Source organism: Chelonia mydas, chromosome 10 (assembly GCF_015237465.2).
Source record: "Chelonia mydas isolate rCheMyd1 chromosome 10, rCheMyd1.pri.v2, whole genome shotgun sequence".
NCBI lineage: Eukaryota > Metazoa > Chordata > Testudines > Cheloniidae > Chelonia > Chelonia mydas.
Genome location: NC_051250.2, coordinates 43235374 through 43256950, shown reverse-complemented (window position 1 = coordinate 43256950; position 21577 = coordinate 43235374). Strand labels below are relative to the sequence as shown.

Sequence of the window (21577 nt, the reverse complement as noted above, 5' to 3'; positions counted from 1 at the left end):
GTTTATTGGACAACAGGAACACAGTCTAAAACAGAGCTTGTGGGTACAACCAGGACCCCTCAGTCAAGTCCTTCTGGGGGAGCAGGGAGCTTACACCCCAGCCCTGGGGTTCCCTGCGTTCCAACACCAAACTGAACCTAACCCCCCCCCAGCAGGCTCCCTCCTGCAGCCTCTGTTCACATTCCTGGGCAGAGGTGTTACCTCTCCCTCCCCCTCCTGGCTCACGTTACAGGCTCTCAGGTCTCCCATTGAAACTCCCCTGCCACATTCCCAGGTCAACGCTCCCCCCTCCCTGCTGCGTCACATCTCTCCCCTCTTCGAGACCGAACTGAGAAGGGTCACTCTGACCAGTGACCTGGGGAAGTTCACCCCCCCCTCTCCGGGACAACGCATTCGCTATCATGTTGGCACTTCCCTTCACGTGGACCACGTCCATGTTGTAATCCTGCAGGAGCAGGCTCCACCTCAGGAGTTTGGCGTTGGCTCCTTTCATCTGGTGCAGCCAGGTCAGGGGAGAGTGGTTGGTGTACATGGTGAAGTGTCACCCAAAGAGATATGACTCTAGTTTCTTGAGGGCCCACACCATGGCCAGGCATTCCTTCTCGATGGCCGCGTAGTGTTGCTCCCGGGGTAGCAACTTCTTGCTCAGGTACAAGATGGGGTGTCTCTCCCCCTTTTCATCCTCCTACATTAACACTGCCCCCAGTCCAGTGTCTGAGGCATCGGTGAACACCATAAAGGGCTTGCCAAAGTCTGGGTTTGCCAGAACTGGGCCACTGACCAGAGCCTCCTTCAGTGCCCGGAAAGCCTCCTGGCACTGCTCGGTCCAGACCACCTTGTCTGGCTTCCCCTTCTTGCATAGCTCAGTGATGGGGGTGGCTATGGCGCTAAAGCGGGGCACAAACCTTCGATAGTATCCTGCCAACCCAATAAAGGCTTGGACCTGCTTTTTGGTGTGGGGAGCAGGCCAGTCTCTGATCACCTCCACCTTAACTGGTTCCAGCTTTAGGCGGCCGCTCCCCACCCAATGGCCCAGGTAAGATACTTCCGCCATCCCCACCTTGCACTTCTCTGCTTTTACAGTCAGCCCAGCCCCCTGGAGTTGGTCCAGCACTTGTCTAACCTGGGACACATGGTCCTCCCAGGTCTGGCTAAAGACACAGATGTCTTCAATATACGCCACGGCAAAACTCTCCATCCCCCTCAGTAGCTGGTCCACCAGGCGCTGGAAGGTGGACGGCGCTCCCTTGAGGCCGAAAGGCAGGGTCAGGAACTCACAGAGCCCCAGAGGGGTGATAAAGACCGATTTCAGCCGGACATCTGCATCCAGCGGCACTTGCCAGTAGCCCTTTGTAAGGTCCATGGTGGTAAGGTATCGAGCTCCTCCCAGCTTGTCTAGGAGCTCATCAGGCCTGGGCATGGTATAGGCATCAGATACAGTAATGGCATTGAGTTTCCGATAGTCCACACAGAACCAGACCAACCCGTCCTTTTTGGGAACCAGCACCACCGGCGAGGCCCAAGGGCTGGCAGATGGCTGGATCACCCCCAAAGCCAGCATGTCCCGGACCTCTCTTTCCAGGTCCGGAGCAGTTTTCCCTGTGACTCGGAAGGGGGAGCATCTTATCGGCGGGTGCGACCCTGTCTGCACCCGGTGGACAGTCAGATTAGAGTGTCCAGGATGCTTGGAAAACATCTGTTGGTACGGACGCAGCACCCCCCTGATCTCAGCTTGCTGGGCAGGGGTTAGCTGATCCAAGAGGGGAATTGTTTCCAGGGGGGAACCAGTTCCGGTCCCAGGGAATAGATCTACTAAAGGGTCATCTCCCTGCTGCGTCACAGTGGGGGCGGAAGTTTTTTGTTGGCAGGAGAGCTGACAAACAGCAGCTACACTGCACAACTTTTAGTGGTACGACTGTAGCGACACGGCCATGTAAAAGAATCATAGAAGATTAGGGTTGGACGAGACCTCAGGAGGTCATCTAGTCTAACCCCCTGCTCAAACGAGGACCAACACCATCTAAATCATCCCAGCTAGGGCTTTGTCAAGCCGGGCCTTAAAAACCTCTAAGGATGGAGATTCCACCACCTCCCTAGGGAACCCATTCCAGTGCTTCACCACCTTCCTCGTGAAATAGTGTTTCCTAATACCCAACCTAGACCTCCCTCACAGCAACTTGAGACCATTAATCCTTGTTCTGTCATCTGTCACCACTGAGAACAGCCAAGCTCCATCCTCACCAGTACCAAATAGAGGGGAATAATCACTTCCCTCGATCTGCTGGCAATGTTCCGACTAATGCAGCCCAATATGCCATTATGTCGCTGAAAGCTGTGTAGCGTAGACATAGCCTTAGTGGTGTTCAAGTTATCATAGAATCATAGAATCTCAGGGTTGGAAGGGACCTCACGAGGTCATCTAGTCCAACCCCCTGCTCAAGCAGGACCAATCCCCAACTAAATCATTATTAAATTATCGATTTGTGAATCTGATGTTTTTGTTGTTGAAAACAATACTGCTATCCTGATGCCATTTTTTTCTATTTAGTATAAATACAAACATGTCTGTTAGACCAACACATTATAGAAGTAATTGTTTATGGAAAAAGATATTCATAACTCCATCTAATAATTTATTCATAGCCTTAAGACTTAAGAACTTTCAGTGATAATGCAGCTTAATAGAACTTGAAAGTACTGTATTGATAAAGAATTATTTTGCAGTTTTTGCTGGACTAAAACAAAATCTCTATCCAAACACTTGTGTTGTGTGGTTACTTTTCTTTTTTGTTGTATTTCCCCCCACCCCCACCCTCCCTAACCCCCTGATCGCCTGGCATTATCATGAAGGTTGTTATTATTAGTCTCTGAGAGTGACACTGCTATTCTCATTCTGTATTTTAACAAGATTGATCAACCCTATTTCTCAACTAGCCATACCACTGAATGAGATGTTACACACAAAGGTGTTTTTAAGGCTTCTAGAATATTTGATATCAGCAACTGCATGCAAAATGGATCCAAGGGTTAAAAATAAGTAATAAATATCTCTGCCACCATTTTGGTTCTGGTGCACTGAAAACCATGGGTTCCTAACCATACCATTTCCCAAAATTTTTGAATGTTCAATCTTGTGGACATTGCGTAGGATATCTGACTGAATCATCATTTGAATTAAAGTCATGCAGAATGAGGCGTTAATATTCATGAACAATTCAAAAATACCTCAACTGACAGGAAGTATATCTTGTTTATATCTTTAAATGTTCTTTACTCCTTTAACATATACATTATCAAGTGTTATTACACGTTGTCATATCAGCAGTCTGACAAATTATATAGGGCACAATAGAGTCACAGTCAAGTACATTCAGCACTGTCCTGCTCATTATGCCAGATATTAATGTGGAAGATAAACTCACTGTCTGCGAGTCTTGGGAAGAAATCCCACCATCTCCATGGCCAGTTGTAAGCGCTCAAAATCATGCTTCAGGTCTTCCCCTTCAACAGAGAAGCAATCCTGTTTGGTTCAAACACAAAGACTGAGTGTTAAAAGAAAAGAAGACCAGAATGTATCTAGCTGGTCAGTTCAGCACTACACAAATCTTAATCAGTCCTTTCCATGCCCTTTATCAATGACAAGTACATTTCCAGTCTGCTGCCTGAGGAGTGACAGACACAGACCCCCTTAACATTAATAAGGGGCAGCTTAATTAGTTACCAGCAACACACACCTTTGACATCATATTCACACTCTCCCCGCTCTGGCACCATTCTGAAAGTCCAGTGCAGAATGAAAAGAGCATGCACAATATGAATTGTGAACTATACCTATTGCGGGTGAGGGATGGAGACTCAGTCAAATAAGGAATGAGGAGAGCTAACATGGGCTTTTGAGTACTGTTAAAAAAAACTTGCTAGAAGAAGTATGTGCACAGAACTTTCCAAGGAGATCAAGCTGTAACTTATTTCCAGTCTGCTCTAAGTATTAATCTTTAGAAAAAATGAGCCCCGGGATTCTAAGTCTCAGACACTCCTAAGGAATGTAAAGAATTCCATTTTTTAAATTAAAAATTGATTCTTTTACATTCTTTTTAAAAAGAAAATTAACTGCAACATACATCAATAGATTAATTTTCTGGGGTTAAGATCATGAATTTTGGAATGCTGCAGATGGGAGGCTTTTATATTTAACAGGTTTTTTTATTCTAAACATTAACTAATGTTCTGAAAATGCTAACTCAGAGGAAATTCAGAATCTACTGAACTTTACATTTTGAGGGTACATGGATACTTTCAAATGATTTAGATACTGAACTCTTACGTTTTCTATAATCCACTATTATTACAAAACTAATAGTTAATGGTAACAGAGTTCCAGAGTTTTCACGCTTCAGATATACTGAGGCCCATCTATATTGGCCTCACAGCTATGTTTAAGAACCTTAGTTAAAACTATATGCCTTAAAACTAAACTCCCTTAAACTGGTTTATAAACTAGTAAACCCAATACCTTTCATGTGATTTGGTTCACCCCATGCCCACACCATGGGTTTCCTCTCTTGATAAACCAGATTATTTTGTTTCTTTCTATGTGAGCCACCCAACTATAGCCCAAAGTATCAGTCTCCAAATCAAAGTCAGGTTGTGTTAAACCACAGACTATTTTCTTGACAGTTGTACAGAAAGAAAATATTGTTACACATATAAATAAAATAACAGCCCATTTTCAAAACCGCACCTACAATCACAAATCAGGTAATTGAGTGTACATATTATATGATCCACTGTGGTCATTTGCATGGAAATCATGACAACTGTATTAACTGTGTACACATATTTGTATGAACAGTTTTGAAAATCCACACCATACAGGGCTACTTGCATGCTACAGAGACCAGGCACTAAAAAAATCGCAGAATACTGACTACTGCCTGGACTCTCATGTACACTCGCTCTCACTTTCAATAAATAGCACAAAGCTGTCTCTCCATTCCGTATCCCAGTGTATATATGTGGATAAATCTTCACAGTTAACTCATTGATACAAATCTTCTCCTTTAAGGGGGAAGATTTTTTTTTCCTTTCCTTAATATGGTTTACTTTAGAGTAATGTCCACTTGCTGATCCTAAGATAAAACACTTTAATTTCAAACATTAGCATCAATAAAGAACACAAACATACAGGACTATTAGACAATATTCACTGGCGGTATCCAATTCCCCCAACTAAAAACTGTTTAACTGTAAGTGGATTTATACGTGGTTTTTAAAATCAGCTGTAATACCAATTGTAAGCAGAATCTGAATTTAAATTAGAAATGAATATGTTTGCATTCTATTAAAATAAGACTTATTAAAAAGGGGGCATTTTCATCAGTTGTGCTAAATTGAATTCATAATGCTGTAGAAATATGCCTGCTTTAACTGGACATAGCCCCATAAACTACTTTTACACTCTGAATAAATTTATACATCATATCATGTACTCAATGGGATAGCTATAGCTCAAAATAGATAAACCATCTAATACAGCAATGAGACAAATTAATTTTATTCCATAAACTGATAACAAGAAACAAAGCCTTTCATGTGTAGGCCAGTGGTTCCACTTTGGCCCAAATTTTAGTGACCAAAAGTCATTAAAAAGAAAAGGAGTACTTGTGGCACCTTAGAGGCTAACAAATTTATTTGAGCATAAGCTTTCGTGAGCTACAGCTCACTTCTTCGGATGCATGCAGTGGAAAATACAGTGGGGAGATAATCTCCCCACTGTATTTTCCACTGCATGCACCCGATGAAGTGAGCTGTAGCTCACGAAAGCTTATGCTCAAATAAATTTGTTAATCTCCCCACTGTATTTTCCACTGCATGCATCCAATGAAGTGAGCTGTAGCTCACGAAAGTTTATGCTCAAATAAATTTGTTAGTCTCTAAGGTGCCACAAGTACTCCTTTTCTTTTTGCGGATACAGGCTAACATGGTTGTTACTTTGAAACCTGTCAAAAGTCATTACTAACTGATGGCTAATTGGCAAGCAGTATGAAATACATTGTTAATCTCAAGCCAAATCTTAAAACAACTTGTCTACGTCAGAAAAAATACTATCAAAACTGGCTTCCTTATTGGCAGATGCAGAAAGGTTTCAAGGAAGGAAAGGGCCAATGAGACTAAACTCCGCTCTCCAAGTTATGGTTGACACACAGTGTTGGGACAATATGGGGTAGCTTGTACTCTGGCCCTTGCTGAACTTGGACAGCACAGGCAAATAAATGCATTGTGCATGCATTTAGTATCAAGGGCTGGAATCTGTCAAGGACTCTAAAAATCTCATTTAAAAATAAAAATGAAGAAACAGTGCCTACATTCCTGTGACAACTCTTCTTACAGGATTTTACCCACTTGAAATTAGATCACAAGTTAATAGTGAAACTACTATAGCTGACTCAGAAGCAATACATTCAAAGCCAAAGGCAATGTGGTTAACAATTTATATAACAATTGCCAAGCTCATTAACCCATATGGAAAGGTTTCTTGTAAATCATTTATGTCAAAGCAGATGCTCTGCACACTATTTCATCAGCAGTAAGTCCCTATACTTTATTTTCTTTTATCAAAATGGACAGTCATAAATTTAGAACATTCATGCTGTAATGGCAAACAACTGTGAAAAGAGCCAACATTAGCAGACCGATCAAACTGGTCATCAGTATTCTGCTTAAGCAATGAGTCGTCTCCCAGCCTTTTCAGCCTTGTCATACAAAAGCAAGAACCCTGCTTACTAACACTAAACTGAAGCAATTCAAGCATCTCCACTCTCAAAGCTGAAAGATATGCTTGTTCAGAGACGAAAATATCATCGGGGGGGGGGGGGGGCGAGTTATATAGGCCTGTGGTGCCCGTTCTCCAGCAAATTCAGGGCATGGGGGCCCGGCTCCACCAATGTTCAAGGCTGGGTCTCTACCCCCAGCCCCGCCTACCGCCCCTCGTGCCTCCCCCAGTCCCACCTGCTGCCCCCATGTGCCTCTCCCTGAGTATCCCTGCTGCTCCACGCTGTGCTCCTTTGATGCGGGGAGGCTGAGGCAGTGGTGCAGTCACCACCTGCGGAGGGAGGAGGCGCACACACATGATGGCAGCCGTCCCCGCTTCTGGCACCCACCACAGGTGAAGCGAGGGGGCTGAGTGGGGCCTGGCCCCTAGGAGCACGTGCAGTGACAGTGCTGGGTGAGTGTGCTGCCTGCGGGGCTGTGGAGTCCTCCTCTCTGTCCAAAGCCCCCGGGGCAGCCTGCCTGCACCCAAATGCCTCATCCCCAGCCCCAAACCACCCCAGAGCCTGCAACCCCCAGCCAGAGACCTCACCGCCCCCCCCGCCCCTGCACTCCAATCCTCTGCCCCAGCCCTGAGCCCCCTCCTGCACCATGAACTCCTCATCCACGGCCTCACGCCGCTGCCCTCACGCCCGCACCCCAACCCTCTAACCTAGCCCTGAGCCTCCTCCAACACCCCAAACTCCTCATCCCCAGCCCCACCCCAGAGCCCTCAGCTGTCCCACATTGTGCAATATAGGAAAATTGTTAAACTGTTTCCAGTACATTTTTACTGTATTTTTAAAAAAATATATCGGGTTACAAGGTGGTGGGGGGGAGGGAGGGAGACTTGGACCCGTTCTGGGCACCACCAAAAATTATACAAACCTGCCACCCCTGAATATCATATGATGGTGAACAATTTGTTTTTAATTCCCTGCATAGCCCTAGTATGATCATATTCTGGAACCTATCCTATGTATCTAATAATGACACAGCACTGAATAAAAGAGAAATCCATCTTTTTAATCTCTATTCAGTACAGGGTGGATAAAAATCAATGACTTAAAAAAATCCGATTTTATTTTTATTTAAATGGGATTTTTTTTTATAAAATGCTTTTTGAGGGAAAAAATCTAGCTAAAGATAGTTTTAATTAAGAAACATTATAGCTCAAAGATATCTCATCATGGAATAGGGATTATAAATTCTAATTCTATAGTATGAGACAATATATTCATGTAATGTTTAAGAAAAGTTTTGTAAATGAGTTCCAATAGTTCATAGATTAGGGACCCAATTTTACAGGGTTCCAGGAGCTTCTGTATAGATTATTTAGGTTAATCTTTCTATCTACCCAATGGGACTCAGTGCTCAGTCTAGAAGATACCATCAGACATTATTAGTTTTGCAGTTCTCAAACTGTGGGATTTGTGTCTCCAGAGATAACATGCTTGTTAACAGCAAAATTGTTTTAAATAAATAAATATATAGAGGTGAGAAGCAGACCTCAACCCTATTGTCCCTCTGAACTTTGTGTACACCGAGTCAATCCGTTACCTCTCTCTAAAAGTGAAAAGTTTCAAAAAGTTCAATGAATAGAAGATTGTTGGGGGCAGAATAGATCTGGACAAGGAGAAGAAGTCTGTGAGAAGGGAGGGACAGGCAGTAGAAACAAAAGTGAAACTGTTTGAGCAGCATATTCCAGAAGTCTTGAGGTCTTTCTGAGTGCAGTCTTCATTGATTTGAGATCTACCACACCATTCTCTTACCAGAAGGGAAAACCTATAATAGCAGCAGGCTGTAAAAGAGACGCAGTTTGGGAATATTTTAATGAAGTTCCTCTACCTGTGGGTAAGACAGGCATGCATGAAAAATGCAAACAGTGCAACAAAGAAATGCAAGGCCTGGTTGCCAGAATGAAACAACATCATCAGAAGTGTTCCTTCTCATTTTAGATGCAGATGTGGTAAAAAATAAATAGCTGAAATAGGCAGATCTTCCTTTTACAATTTCACCTTTAAAGTACAAGTGTCAGTGAATGCAATGAGGAATACTAAATGAGCAGTATGGTAATAATAATTAAATAACTGCATTGACTTATTTTGTTTAGGAGAATCCATCCTCAACACACAGGATTCTGAAGACTATCTACCTTCAAGATCACCATCATTTTCTATAGTTTCAGAGTTACCTGCCAATGATAGTGTTTCAGTCACATCATGTATGTCACATAGCCACAGTATATCACATGTAGCAAAAAGAAAAAAAATCTCCATCATCCAGAAACAACCATAGATAAATTTGTGATAAGAACCAGCAGATTACAAAAAGAAATAATTGATGAAAAAATTGCCCGGTTTCTTTATGCAACAAACTCTCCTTTCCGAATGACTGAGAACCCACACTTCATTAACCTGGTTCAGTCATTAAGATCAGGATACAGTCCACCCAACAGAGCAGATGTTGCAGGAAAATTGCTGGATATAAAGTATTTGAAAGAGAAATTGAGCAGTGTGCAAAAGGTCTAGAGGGTGAAATTGTTAACCTGAGTCTTGATGGGTGGAGCAATGTCCACAATGATCCTGTTGTTTGTGCTTGTGTGACAACAGAAGAAGGGAATGTCTTCCTTACAGAAATAATTGATACATCAGGAAATGCACACACAGCAGAATACTTACAAGAAGTAGCAGTAAAAGCTATAACAAACTGTGAAAAAAAATTCCAATGTCTAGTACGCAGTGTGGTCACAGACAATGCTGCAAATGTATCCAAGATGAGACAAAATTAATTAGAAGAGAGTCCCAAGCTAATAACATATGGTTGCAGTGCTCATTTGATGAGCCTCCTAGCCAAAGACTTCAGTGTTCCAGAAATAAAGGCTAATGTTGTTGAAATTGCAAAATACTTACGTAACAACCACTTTGCAGCAGCTGCTCTGAAAAAAGTGGGAGGAACCAAGCTAACTCTCCCACAAGACGTGCAATGGAACTCAGTAGTGGACTGTTTTGAGCACTATATCGAGAACTGGCCTAAGCTGATGACAGTTTGTGAACAAAATTGTGAAAAAATAGCTGGCACTGTCACAGCCAAAGTTCTCAACATTGGGCTTAAGAGAAATGTTGAACACATGCTGAGTACCCTGAAGCCTATTTCTGTAGCCTTGAACAAAATGCAGGGAAACAGCTGTTTTATTGCTGACACTGTCAAAATTTGGAAAGAACTGCGTGAGATCTTAAAAAGAGAAATATGCAATGACAGAGTTAAATTACAAGCATTAAAAAAACCGAATGGGACAAGCACTATCCCAGCTCATTTTCTTGCAAATATTCTCCATATTCGGTACCAGGGTCAAACCTTAACTGCTGAAGAGGAGGAGTTGGCTATGACATGGATATCCAGCAATCATCCCTCCATAATGAATAAACTTCAGAGCTAAGGGTGAACCATTCAAGAAATATATGTTTGCTGATGTTTTAAAGAAAGTCACACCAGTGAACTGGTGGAAGTCACTTAAGAACTTGGATTCAGAGACTGTAGAAGTGATCATCTCACTTGTAACCTTCTGCCAGTGTAGAAAGAATATTTTCTTCCTTTGGGCTAATTCATTCCAAATTGAGAAATCGTTTGGGACCTGAAAAAGCAGGAAAACTTGTTTTTCTTTCCCAGATTATGAACAAACAGGAAAATGAAGGTGAAGACGACTGAGTTAGCTGCAGAGGCCAATATTTTAAGTTTCTCATGTTGACCTGGCTGACATAGTCAATTTAATTTGGGGGTTTTTTTAAGAAATATTTCATTTAACTATTTTAGTTAAAAACAATTTTAACAAAAACAAACCTGATTTTAAAAAACTTGAATGTTTAACTAAATTCAAAAATTCATATGCTTGTTTTGTTAAAACATTATATGTTTGCTGTTGAAGAAAAAAAATCCAGAATACAGAATGCTGTTGTTTTAGTTAAATAAAAAAATTTAAATGTCTGGTGATGTTCTCCTCCTAATACAGCACAGCAAGAAAATCCTCCAAATATTAATGATTAACCTGTTGAATTGGAGACAGTTCATCTCCCAATGACTTTATAAATATCTGCTTCAATTGCCTTTGGTAAATGAAATCATCAATCATTCATTTTCTGATATAGCTGTAAAACTAATCTGAAAAGTTTTCAAAATAAATCACTTCAAAATGTATAGCATGTACCTTCTAAAAAAGAAACCTACATCTACTTTGGAGTTGTGAAGAACATGTATTAAAGTTATAACAACCAACAAGAATGCACTTTTATGTAGAAATCCATGATTAAATCGAGTCTTCCTAACTAGTGATTTAAATCATGATTTAAATCAATTTGATTTAAATCAAATCCACCCTGATTCTGTGTTGCCTCTCTGTTCATAAACCAATTTTTTTTATCTTTGAGAAATTCACAAAGAAAAACCAAACATTCAGGACCACCCCACGCAATAAACAAAAAGAAACTTCACAGTCGAAGCATTATAGGTGATTTCATGGTCTACTAACCTGGTAGTACAAGTAAATAAATAGCCAAACCTCTCAAAATACCAGATTCAACAAACTAAAAAAATATTTACAGACTTTGCTGCTAAGAAATGGGCAAAGCAACTCTCTGCTAAGAAATGGGCAAAGCAACTCTATTTTTCTTACATCATCCCAAGCTGGTTTTAGTAAAAAAAAAAAAAAAAAATCTGCACACCCTGATTAGCCTCTCCCAGATGTAAGGAAGATTTGTATTATCTACCTCCTATTACGTGGGGTTTTTTTAATACATCTGAAAAATGGATTACTACAATCCAAATTAGTTCTTTGAAACTGTTAGTATATTAATCAGAGATTCCCCACCCCCAAAAGCACTGAATGATTCAATATTCAGTATATTAAACTTTACATAATTATAACCTGTCCCTTTTGTGGGTCTGAGATTAAATATTCTCACTGATGAAAGTCTTACTTTTATTTTTGCCTATTTACCCATACAGTAGAAGGATATCCTTACAGATTACCTTTTATTCCTTAAGATTACCAAACTCCGTTAGTATAAAGCACATTGATAGCAATGATAACATGCAATTAGATTTACAAGCATGCTTTTTTAGGTTCAAGACAAAACTGACAAAAAAAGAACATGTACACATCATCTGCAGGCCACACAAACCAAAAGCACATCTCTAATCTGGGCCAGTGTCGCTCGACTGAATTGCAGGGGGGGAGGGGAGGGTGTAAAAAAGAGCTTCACGTTTCCTTTTTTGGTCATATGTATTTGGAAAGGTCTTGCTGTTAAGCTGTCTTCTTTCAGATAACACGACAAGAGAAACTATTTTAACCAAGGAACTGTTTTTATTCTAAATAATATTGGAGTCTCCATTTTCTCACATACATGGTGCAGTATTTTTATATAACAAATTGGATAGGAAATTCACTACTGCAGTCATTCTGAAGGAACATGGAGAACAAATCTTTCAGTGCCTGTTCAATTAAAAATCTCGGTTTGTTGTACTTTGAAATATCACTGAAAGGAGTACTTTATTTTCACAAGAGAGAAATATAATTATTGCTATATCATGAAACCATAATTATACAATCTGCACAATGTATACAATGTCAACATATATGCACTATACTTAGGATAACATTATCATTAGATAATTGATACTTGGTTCAATTAGATGGGCATATTCAATCCAAATTAAGAGAGAAGGCTTAGTAAAGGAAAATGACCAAAAAAGGGATGGGGAAAAAAAAATATTTGCACCTTCACCGGCTAAATATCCAAGCAACCGCACTTAGAAGAAAACCTATGGCTTTGGTGGTTCTATTTTAAATTAACTAAGTTTTCTCTGTGTCTTGGTGTAGAATAAAGATTCAAATAAGCAAAGTAGCACCCTACACCAGCAACACAGAATGCATATGTACTTGTACTGACCGGCTCAGAGTCATAGTAATAATCATCCCAGCTCTGTCTGAGGGGTTTCTTTGTCATCTGAAAGCAAGGCAGATCAGGTTAAATAGCATTCAAGTCAAACGTAACTCTCTCCCCCAGGCCTTTGAGACAGGGTAGCAATGCAATTACATTACTTGCAAAGTCAGAATTCATTTTGCATGGAGTTATGAAATTTAAAATATGTAAGGAAGAATTTAGGTTTTAGGAATTATTTACCACATTTGTCAATATTTTGATCTCTACTTATGGTGTTTTAATAACATGTATAATGATAATTCTGCATGTTAACAAGGCTAATATACTTCTAAGACAGATTTATCTAGGACTATTATAATTTGAGCCATGGGCTTACCTAGTGATCGTGATCTGCACAGCCATGCTGGAGAACAAGGTCTAGTTTCTACTCTCTTAAACCCTGCTCTGGGGAGCTACATATGTTGGTAAACAGTGATTCATATGACAAGGAACAGCACCAAGGGGCTTCTACGGAAGTGTCATCTAGTCTCTCTCAGCCAGAAAGACAGAGATGGGGTTAAAAAAGGTATAGCTCAGGTAGACAAAATATAAGGATTCTCAAGGCTAAAAAAAATAAGGCAGAACGCAGCCTTAGTGGGAAAACATTATGGCACAACTATTTATATTGCAGTAATTAAACTAATTACAGATCCAGTCCTGCATAGTGTTGACTGCAGTAGGAGTGGTGGCCAGCCTGCACAGCTCAGGAAGTATTTAGCACCGTGCATGACTGGACCTTTAGCATTTCAACTGTAAATCCATTTGATAGGCCAAATAGCCTGACCTGAGGAGAAATTACAAATAAGGTTGTTTTATTAAAAAATATTTTTAAAAAAATTATTTCAGCTCTTTTCTTACACTGAAGGCTTGCTCAAATATCACATACTTTTTATAAAAACTGGAGGGGTTTAAACAATAGATGCTTTAATTCTCACTCTCAATATAAAATACAATTTTGTTTTGTACACCTAAACGTGGACCACAGCGCTGGTGAAAATGGAAAGAAAAAAAAGTTTTACTTTGTTCCCTAATTTTTTTGTCTTTTCAGTGAACAGTAACTGACCATCCCTTTATCTCTTCTTATCCCTCTCTAATCTCTCTCTATTTTAGGTATTTCTAAGGCACCTTTAACAAATCCATTTAATTAGTAGAGATTGTTCAAAGGTGACTTAATATTTTTGCCTTTTCATGTTTCCATTTCCTCTTCCTCCTTATCTTTCATTGTCCGCACTGGATGTAGGCGATGGGAAGAATGTTGTTACTGCACTAATGGAAGGTACTGACATGAAATGACACACTTAACACTTCTAAAGAAAGCAATTTGTGTTGGTCCACATGGATAAAGCTCTCTTTCTCTAACAAATAGGCCTGGATACAATACAGTAATCACGTTAAAAACTCCAGACTGTCATCGTGATCCTCAGCTAAATCCAGAATCTGCTTTGAAGATCCACTGAGGGGCGCTTAGAAGTTCTATGCGCCTCCAACCATCCTCAGCAAACCATGATTTAGACTAAAACCGATATTTTAATCTAAAACATGTCAACCCTCTCCTTATCTAGTACATTATACTATTTTGTTGTTGTTTTTTAAATACAGTTGACCTGTTTTACAACCTTGAAAAAATAAAGGAAATATAATAAAAACAGCTGTTTTTAAAACAAAATTAAGATTATGAAACAGCCAAACAAAAATTCATTTGAAAATTATCTTGGCCCTGCCATGCTTCAAAATTACACAACAGATGTTACATAAAGAACACACTATGTTCTCAGACATCTCCAATACTTACACAGTGTTTAAGAGCAAAAGCCTTAAACTCTATTAGTTCACTAGCTTATGTGAAATTCTTAATGTCTTTAAATATGGGTGGTAATCATTATTATTACATTGAATTGTAGCTTTAATATACTGCTTTAAAGGTCTTTAAAAGTTCATACTTTCTGAAGAATTTAGCCCTCTTAAGGTGTCAACCTTTCACAATTTTAAGAAAGACTAAAAAGTTATTTGCAATGCACTGTGTTTACATAATTGAAGCTTTAACTTGTAATCTAAGAATGGCAAATTATTTACTGCTAGCCAATGAAAAAACATTGTTCTTTTAAATATATACTAAACTGTTCTAAGATCTATCATTCCAAAGTAAAAAAGGCATTTAATTTTAAAAATCCACATATAACATAACTAGGGATTCTTTATTTTTTAGTTTTATATTGCATGTGATTTCAACTTCATGAAATGAAAGGAAAAGCAAGGATGTGATGTGTTATTCCATATTCTTTATGAAAACATGCTTGTGATATGAATATGACAGTTTCTGTAATTTCTAACTGGGGGGGCAAGAAGCACAGCTCTCTCCACATTGAGGGAGAGGACGAATTTCATTATATACCTTTGGGTCTGCACTCTAAGGGAGGTGGACATCTGAGTGCTGGAGCAAGTCTCTTAAGCTGAGTCTTCCCAGAGCTGATCTGCAGCTGGCTGTGGCCCTGCCTGGTTGTGTGTGTTAGAGGAGTTTTAAGAGCCTGGTTCAGCAAGATAGATTAAAGGGGGCCCATGCTGGCAGAAAAGGTAGACTCAGTGGTATCTCAGGACATCAGGTGGCTTCCCAAGGGGTCCAACCCGTCACAAAGGGTTCCACATGTCCAAATCCCATTAACATTTATTGGAGCTAATACCTTTTTCCTCTTAACGTACATTAATGGCAGAGGAGAACTGTGCACAGACCTGGTAAAAAGAACCCCTACAGGGCTATGCGTTGACTTTGTCCTGACCTAGCTTGAACTGCTTCCTGCTTATCCCTGTAAACTTTTCCCCTTCTCCCTACCTGCTGTAAGGGAGGCCAGCTTGCTGGACAAAGACCCGCTCACATAAATGTTGCAGTGGGCACAACATTTCTACAACAAAGCTTCATAAATTTTCTGCAATGCAAACTGAACAGTCCCACAGAAATATCTCACTGGTTGATGGTTTCTACATTTTGTTTATATTAGGCTTGTTACATTGTTAAAGTACAAAAGTCATGCTATCAGGCAGCCAATCCATAAAGCTAGAGAATTATGACATCATCATGCAAGCTGTTATATCCTACAGGCCCACAGCTAACAAGTGGACACATCTCTATCTAAACAGACCTAGGTAGAAGACAGATATTAATTATTAACAATGGCTTATATTTTTATTCTTCTGTACTCCACTTAAGCTTTCAAATAGCATCAAAATCATTGCCCTTCTCAATAGCTGAAGTGCCAACACTGATGAATTTTTCATCATGAAACCCTGAATGCAAAGGCCACAGACAATAAATTTCACCACTCAGCTTATTTTCTTTATTAGCATTAAGTCAAATCAATAGAGAAGAAGTATGTCATCAGGAAAGAACGGTCCAGCATTCTAGAGATAAATACATTCTGCAACCCCTTTTTATAAAACGCTGTCACATCCCCAAAGCTGCCTGTTTATTCCCACCTGATTGAGGTAATGATACTCCTCGGGTTGTTTAAGATGGAATGCTGATCTTTCTTCCTCACTTGCTCCTGCCAGAAGGTAATAAAATACATGGTAGTTCCTGGTAACAAATAAAAATTATGTTAAACTTGAAAATCAATATCAGCATTGTACATATACTTCTGTGTTCACACTAAGAACCTGATTTTCAAAGTTGTGGAACTGCAGCTGCACATGCAATTGAGCATACAAATTGAGACCGGGATTTTCAAAGGCATAAAGGGTAGTAGGTACCCAATATCCACTGACTTTCAAATGAGATTAGGGCACCTCACTTCTTTAGCTGACTTTTAACATTCCAGCCATTAATACCAAGAGCATGTGCAAATGGCCAGTTCAATGTATAGTTGGCTAATGTGTGTGCAAACACCCAATCTGTACTCAGGTCCCCCTGGGAAGCAGGCAGTGGCACAATCACATCTGTGTCCAGTACCGGGTTTACAATGGCGTCAATGGTGCCGGGCCCACACTCAGAAAGGGCCCGCCCCCCGACCGTGGCCGTGCCCTCCACTCCGCCCTCATTCTGTCCTGAGACCCAGCCACCACTTGTCCTCTTAAACCTCTTAAACCTCCACCCCAAGGCCCCGCCCCCAGCCAGCCTCTTCCCCCCAAGGCTCTGCCCACTGCTCACTACTCTACACCCCCTCCTCCCACCTGGCTCCAGTAGCTCTGGTTTTCTAATTAACCCCTTCTGGGACAACCCGGTGGTAAAGCAAAGGATATAGACTTAAAGGAATTTCTTATCCACACATATCTTACTCTCAGCTAAGGCTAAGATTTTGTCATGGTTATTTTTAGTAAAAGTCAGACAGCAAACAAAAATTCTGGCCAGTAAACAAAAATTCACGGAAGCCGTGACCTATCTGTGACTTTTGCTGCTGTGGCTCCATGGTTTCCTCTGCCACCATGGTGGCTAGAAGCTGCAGGGGGGGCCACCCCTCCGCCCATGCCAGCTGGGAACTTCAGGATGACCATATTTCCCAAAGAGAAAACAGGACACCCCAGTTGCTTGCCCGACACCCCCCGTGAGGCTGTCACCCGTCATTGGAACTCTGAGGAGGGCCCCCTCGGGAGGCTGTTGCTGGAACCCTGCAGGGGGCCCCCTGAGGAGGCTGTCACCCATTGTTGGAAACCTGTTGGGGCCCCACTGGCGGCCAGGGGCTGAAGCCAAAAATGTCACAGAGGTCTGTGGAAGTCACAAATTCCGTGACATAAACGTAGCTTTACTCTTACACAGTATGACTTCACCACCCTTATGAGTTTTGGGTTTGGGCTAAGTGCTTCAGCCTGGTAGCCCTTTGGACCTTCTTGGCAATCTTGCGTCTGGCAGCAGAATGACCCACTTTGCTTAGAAAGCATTCCTCTTTTTTTTTTTTTTTTTTTTTTTTTTTTTTTGCTGCCCATGCACTTCCACTGAGGAATAACTAAGGTTCAAGATTTCTTGGAAACTGTTCGCAGACCTCCCCAAATAATTTTTGACTACCAAAGACAGTCTAGTGCTAGATGAACCCTGACATCTCTATACTCTTGCCAAGTTCAGAGCCATAGATTTCTACTGGCTACTACAGACCAGAAGAGAGTCTGGGAACAAAAATGGGTGACCTGACAAGATGCATTCTAAATGAACAACAAGACGACCTGTAGAACTTCTAATTTATTTTAGAAAGATTTAGTCTTCAGTCTTTGACAGGAGAGTGAGCTGCAAAATGGAGGAAAATTACTAAGTGGTTTCGGTGCTTATCTGTTATGTACAAGGAAGTCTTGGGAACCTAAATGTTCTGCCTTGATTCCAGCAAGAAGGTATGACTTTCTTGCCAGTATGAACTTGGGCTGGTGTATGAACTGTGTATCAGAATTGTATTAACTTGCCCTTTTTCCTCTGAGATCTTAAAGAGGTGATGAGCAGCTCACCCTCTTCAGGATCCTCTGCTGCAGAGTTTCACCAGACTGAGAATGTCATTGCAGTCATTGCTTTTGTTCAGCATATGAGAGATTGAAAGATGTCAAAGGGCTCTATGAGCGAAGATGCCACTAATATACTGATGAGCCCCTCCTCTATGCCTCTTTTTCACTTGGTATAATTAGTATAGTATCTCAGATGTCCCAGTACTTGCATGAAAGAGATATGAGAGAAAAGGAACTAGCTCACAAAGCAGAGACCATACTAGTTGACAGACAAACACTTTGCAGAACTGGTAGAATGTGTAATTACCCCAATCAAATGAGAGCAACACCACCCCATTAGTCAAGGGAGTGCACAAACTTGGAGTCCTCTACATTATACCTGGACTTGGCCTTCAAGTTAGCAGCAATGGCTAAGAAACTATTCCAAGAATGGGTGGCCAGATATCACCCCTTTAGGGGTTTTAGGGAGTCCTTATCCAACAGAGATCTCTAAACTCTAAACCTTGCAACAGCAGCAACATTCAATGGAGAGACTGACAGAGAGCACTTAGGAAGTATCTCTCCACAACCAGGGCAGAACCTTCTTGGTGGAGGGTCCAGGATTGTGGAGCCAGCTTCTGCCGGAAATTAGGATGCAGCTGAAACTTACCATCTTCAGAATGTGTTGCACGAGGCATGTTTTCATGCTTGGATACATATAAAGGATATCTGTCATACACCTAGTGAAGTCCCTTATAAAAGGAGGCTATGAAGGAGAAAAGGGAAAACCTTCTGCCTGATTGTTGCCTTGCACCATGTGTAGTCATTTACACCAGTACAAAGTGAACATAAAGTGAGTGAAAAAAAGCTACTAAATCAGAACAGTTTACACCACTTCACACTGATATTAATGATGGCACAAAGCTCAGAGTAACAGAGAATTAGACCCTTCGTCCCACTTAGTACACTCATTGTCCAAGAATAAATTTATGAAAGAGCTTAGGAACATGTGTAATAGTAATACATTAGGTGAGACCCCAAATTGTCAACATTCTTCCTTACAAAGTGGTAAACAAGGCAAGAACTCTGCCACTCTGGCTCTGCAGAAGGGGATTTGAAATCCTCTTATTTCACTTTGATATCAAACACATCCTAAATGCTTGAAATACACTATTAATGTTAAAAGAACTGAAATGGCTAAGATGACAATTACTTTTACTTAAGCATGACTTCACAACAGAAGAGTATTGACAGCACAGTACTATTTCTAAAATTAAGAATTCTGCTCTTCAGGAGTCTTATCAAAAGTTTTCCTGAGGGGGAAAAAGATGAAGTCATAACAACCTCGATTACATTTTTCAAGTTTCAGTGTGCATGCAATTTAACCTTGAGAGCAGTACATTAGCATTATAACAATGGATGTACCAATTCCACATGGATGAGACTCAGACTGCAAAACTATTTAGGTTTCCCCCTTCATCTAACTTAATAGGATAATTTTAGCACCAAGAGCGTCTTATCTATTACACCAAAGGACACGTAGCAATTAATGTAAAACTGTACAAGAACAACAGTCTCAAGTTATGTCCACACTGCAATAAAACACTCTTAGCTGGACCTTGTCAGCTGACTCAGACTCAAGAGGGTTGGGCTGTGGGGCTATAAAACTGCAATATTGACGTTTGGGAGCTGGCTGGAGCTAGGCTCTGGGATTCCGCAAGGCAGGAGGGTCCCACAGCCAGGGCTCCAGTCCAAGCCCGAACTTCTACACAGCAATTTTATAGCCCTGGAGCCCAACTCAGCTGATACGGGCCAGCCATGGATGTTTTATTGCACTGTAGACATACCCTCAAAGAGCAACACAGAAGAAAGTGCCAGTAGTTGACATAATCAATAGAAGATAATGTTTGACTTTCTCTATCCCCTAATAAGGGCCATGTGGGGTTTGTAGTTTTTTTTATTTGTTTTTTGGAATAAACTATGAGACAGTGGAAAATTTGTTTAAAATAGAGGAAATAATTAATCACTGAAATTAAAAGAGAAGTCTGCAATAGGGAAATAAAAGGCCATAAGTAGGCAAAATAAATCATTTTCATTATTATTAGTATCACCATTGTGGCTTGGAGCCCTAGTCCATTATGCAAGGTGCTGCTCAAAGAGCAAAAAGACAGCCCATGCCCCAAAATTAAGTTTTAAATAGATTACAAATAAATCAGAAGTCACATAATAACCATGCTATAACATTTGATTTATCCATTAGTCACAAAGACAGTGGAAAATATAACACAGGGACTGTAAGGATGAAATGGAGAGCTGGATTTTCCTCCCTTCTAGATTTCACTCCCCAAATGAAATTTGCTATCAAACAAATACTGCAAAACAGGTTTGGCCAGGTCTACACTCAAAAGTTAGGTCGACTCAGGCTGTGAAAAATCCACACCTCTAAGCAAGACAGTTAAGCTGACCTAACCCTCAATGTAGATAGGGCTATGTCAACCAAAGAATTCTCCAGTTGACCTAGCAGCTGCCACTTGGGGAGGTGGATTACCTGTCCTACGCGAATAGGAGAACCCCACCAATCGCTGTAGTGAGTGTCTACATACTACAGCAGTGCAACTGCAGTACTGCAGCTGTGCCACTGTAGAATTTCAAGTGTAGACAAGCCCTTAGCTTAACTGAATTAAGGCCATTTTAATTCTGAATGAGTGTTCACGCAGGGGTTTAATGCAGTTTAACTAATTCACGTTTTACAAATTAACTTTCCTGAATGTCACTGTGTAGATAAGCCCTAAGTAGCTTGCCTGCAACTTGATTAGCAATACATACTTAGAATGGTGAAACTGATATCCTAGAGTCCAGTGAAAATAGGATATTAAAACTGTCATGCACCGAATAAATATATCATTAAAAATATACGGATATACATAAGTAAAAAACAGGCTCCTACCGTTCATTGTGTTCCTGATAGACTAGCCTGGATTTCTCCAGTAAATACTTTTCAACATAAGCTCTGGAAGAAAAAAAAAATTAGTCATTCATCCAATGTTCAGCTTAAATGGAGAACTTTATTGTGATTTTTTTACTATACAGAAAAGATACATTTATATTTCATTCTTGTTTCATTTAGTTATATAAATTTCCTCCTAGGCAGAACAAGCCCAAAATTATGTTTGACTTTTGAGGGTTTAGTGTGATATGAAGCCAGAACTAACATCTATACAAAATCTCTGATGAGTTAACCTATGGGCAAGGAGTGTACAGGGAAACCTTGACAGAAACTAAAGAATCTAAGATACCTATTAAACCTAAATTCAGCAAGATAAAATTGACTGACTAACCCTCTACATCCCAAACTGAGATCAGAGCCCATTTAGGTCCTGATCCCGCAATGAAATCCATAT

At 40.6% G+C, this 21577-nt stretch overlaps 1 protein-coding gene across 21 annotated transcripts in view; it reads right to left on the bottom strand.

Annotated features, from left to right (window-relative positions):
- MYO9A (myosin IXA) overlaps positions 1-21577 on the bottom strand; it is a 457919-nt gene that overhangs the window by 236506 nt on the left and 199836 nt on the right. For 16 of the 21 annotated variants that reach the window (XM_043524473.1, XM_043524485.1, XM_043524478.1 and 13 more), the window contains 4 exons: positions 21124-21186; positions 16254-16353; positions 12753-12809; positions 3423-3520 (listed from right to left, as the gene is read on the bottom strand). In XM_043524473.1, coding sequence (XP_043380408.1) covers positions 3423-3520; positions 12753-12809; positions 16254-16353; positions 21124-21186 — 318 coding nt within the window. The remainder of the gene's footprint in view (positions 1-3422; positions 3521-12752; positions 12810-16253; positions 16354-21123; positions 21187-21577) is intronic. The other 5 variants (XM_043524477.1, XM_043524486.1, XM_043524483.1 and 2 more) reach the window with 1 other exon arrangement.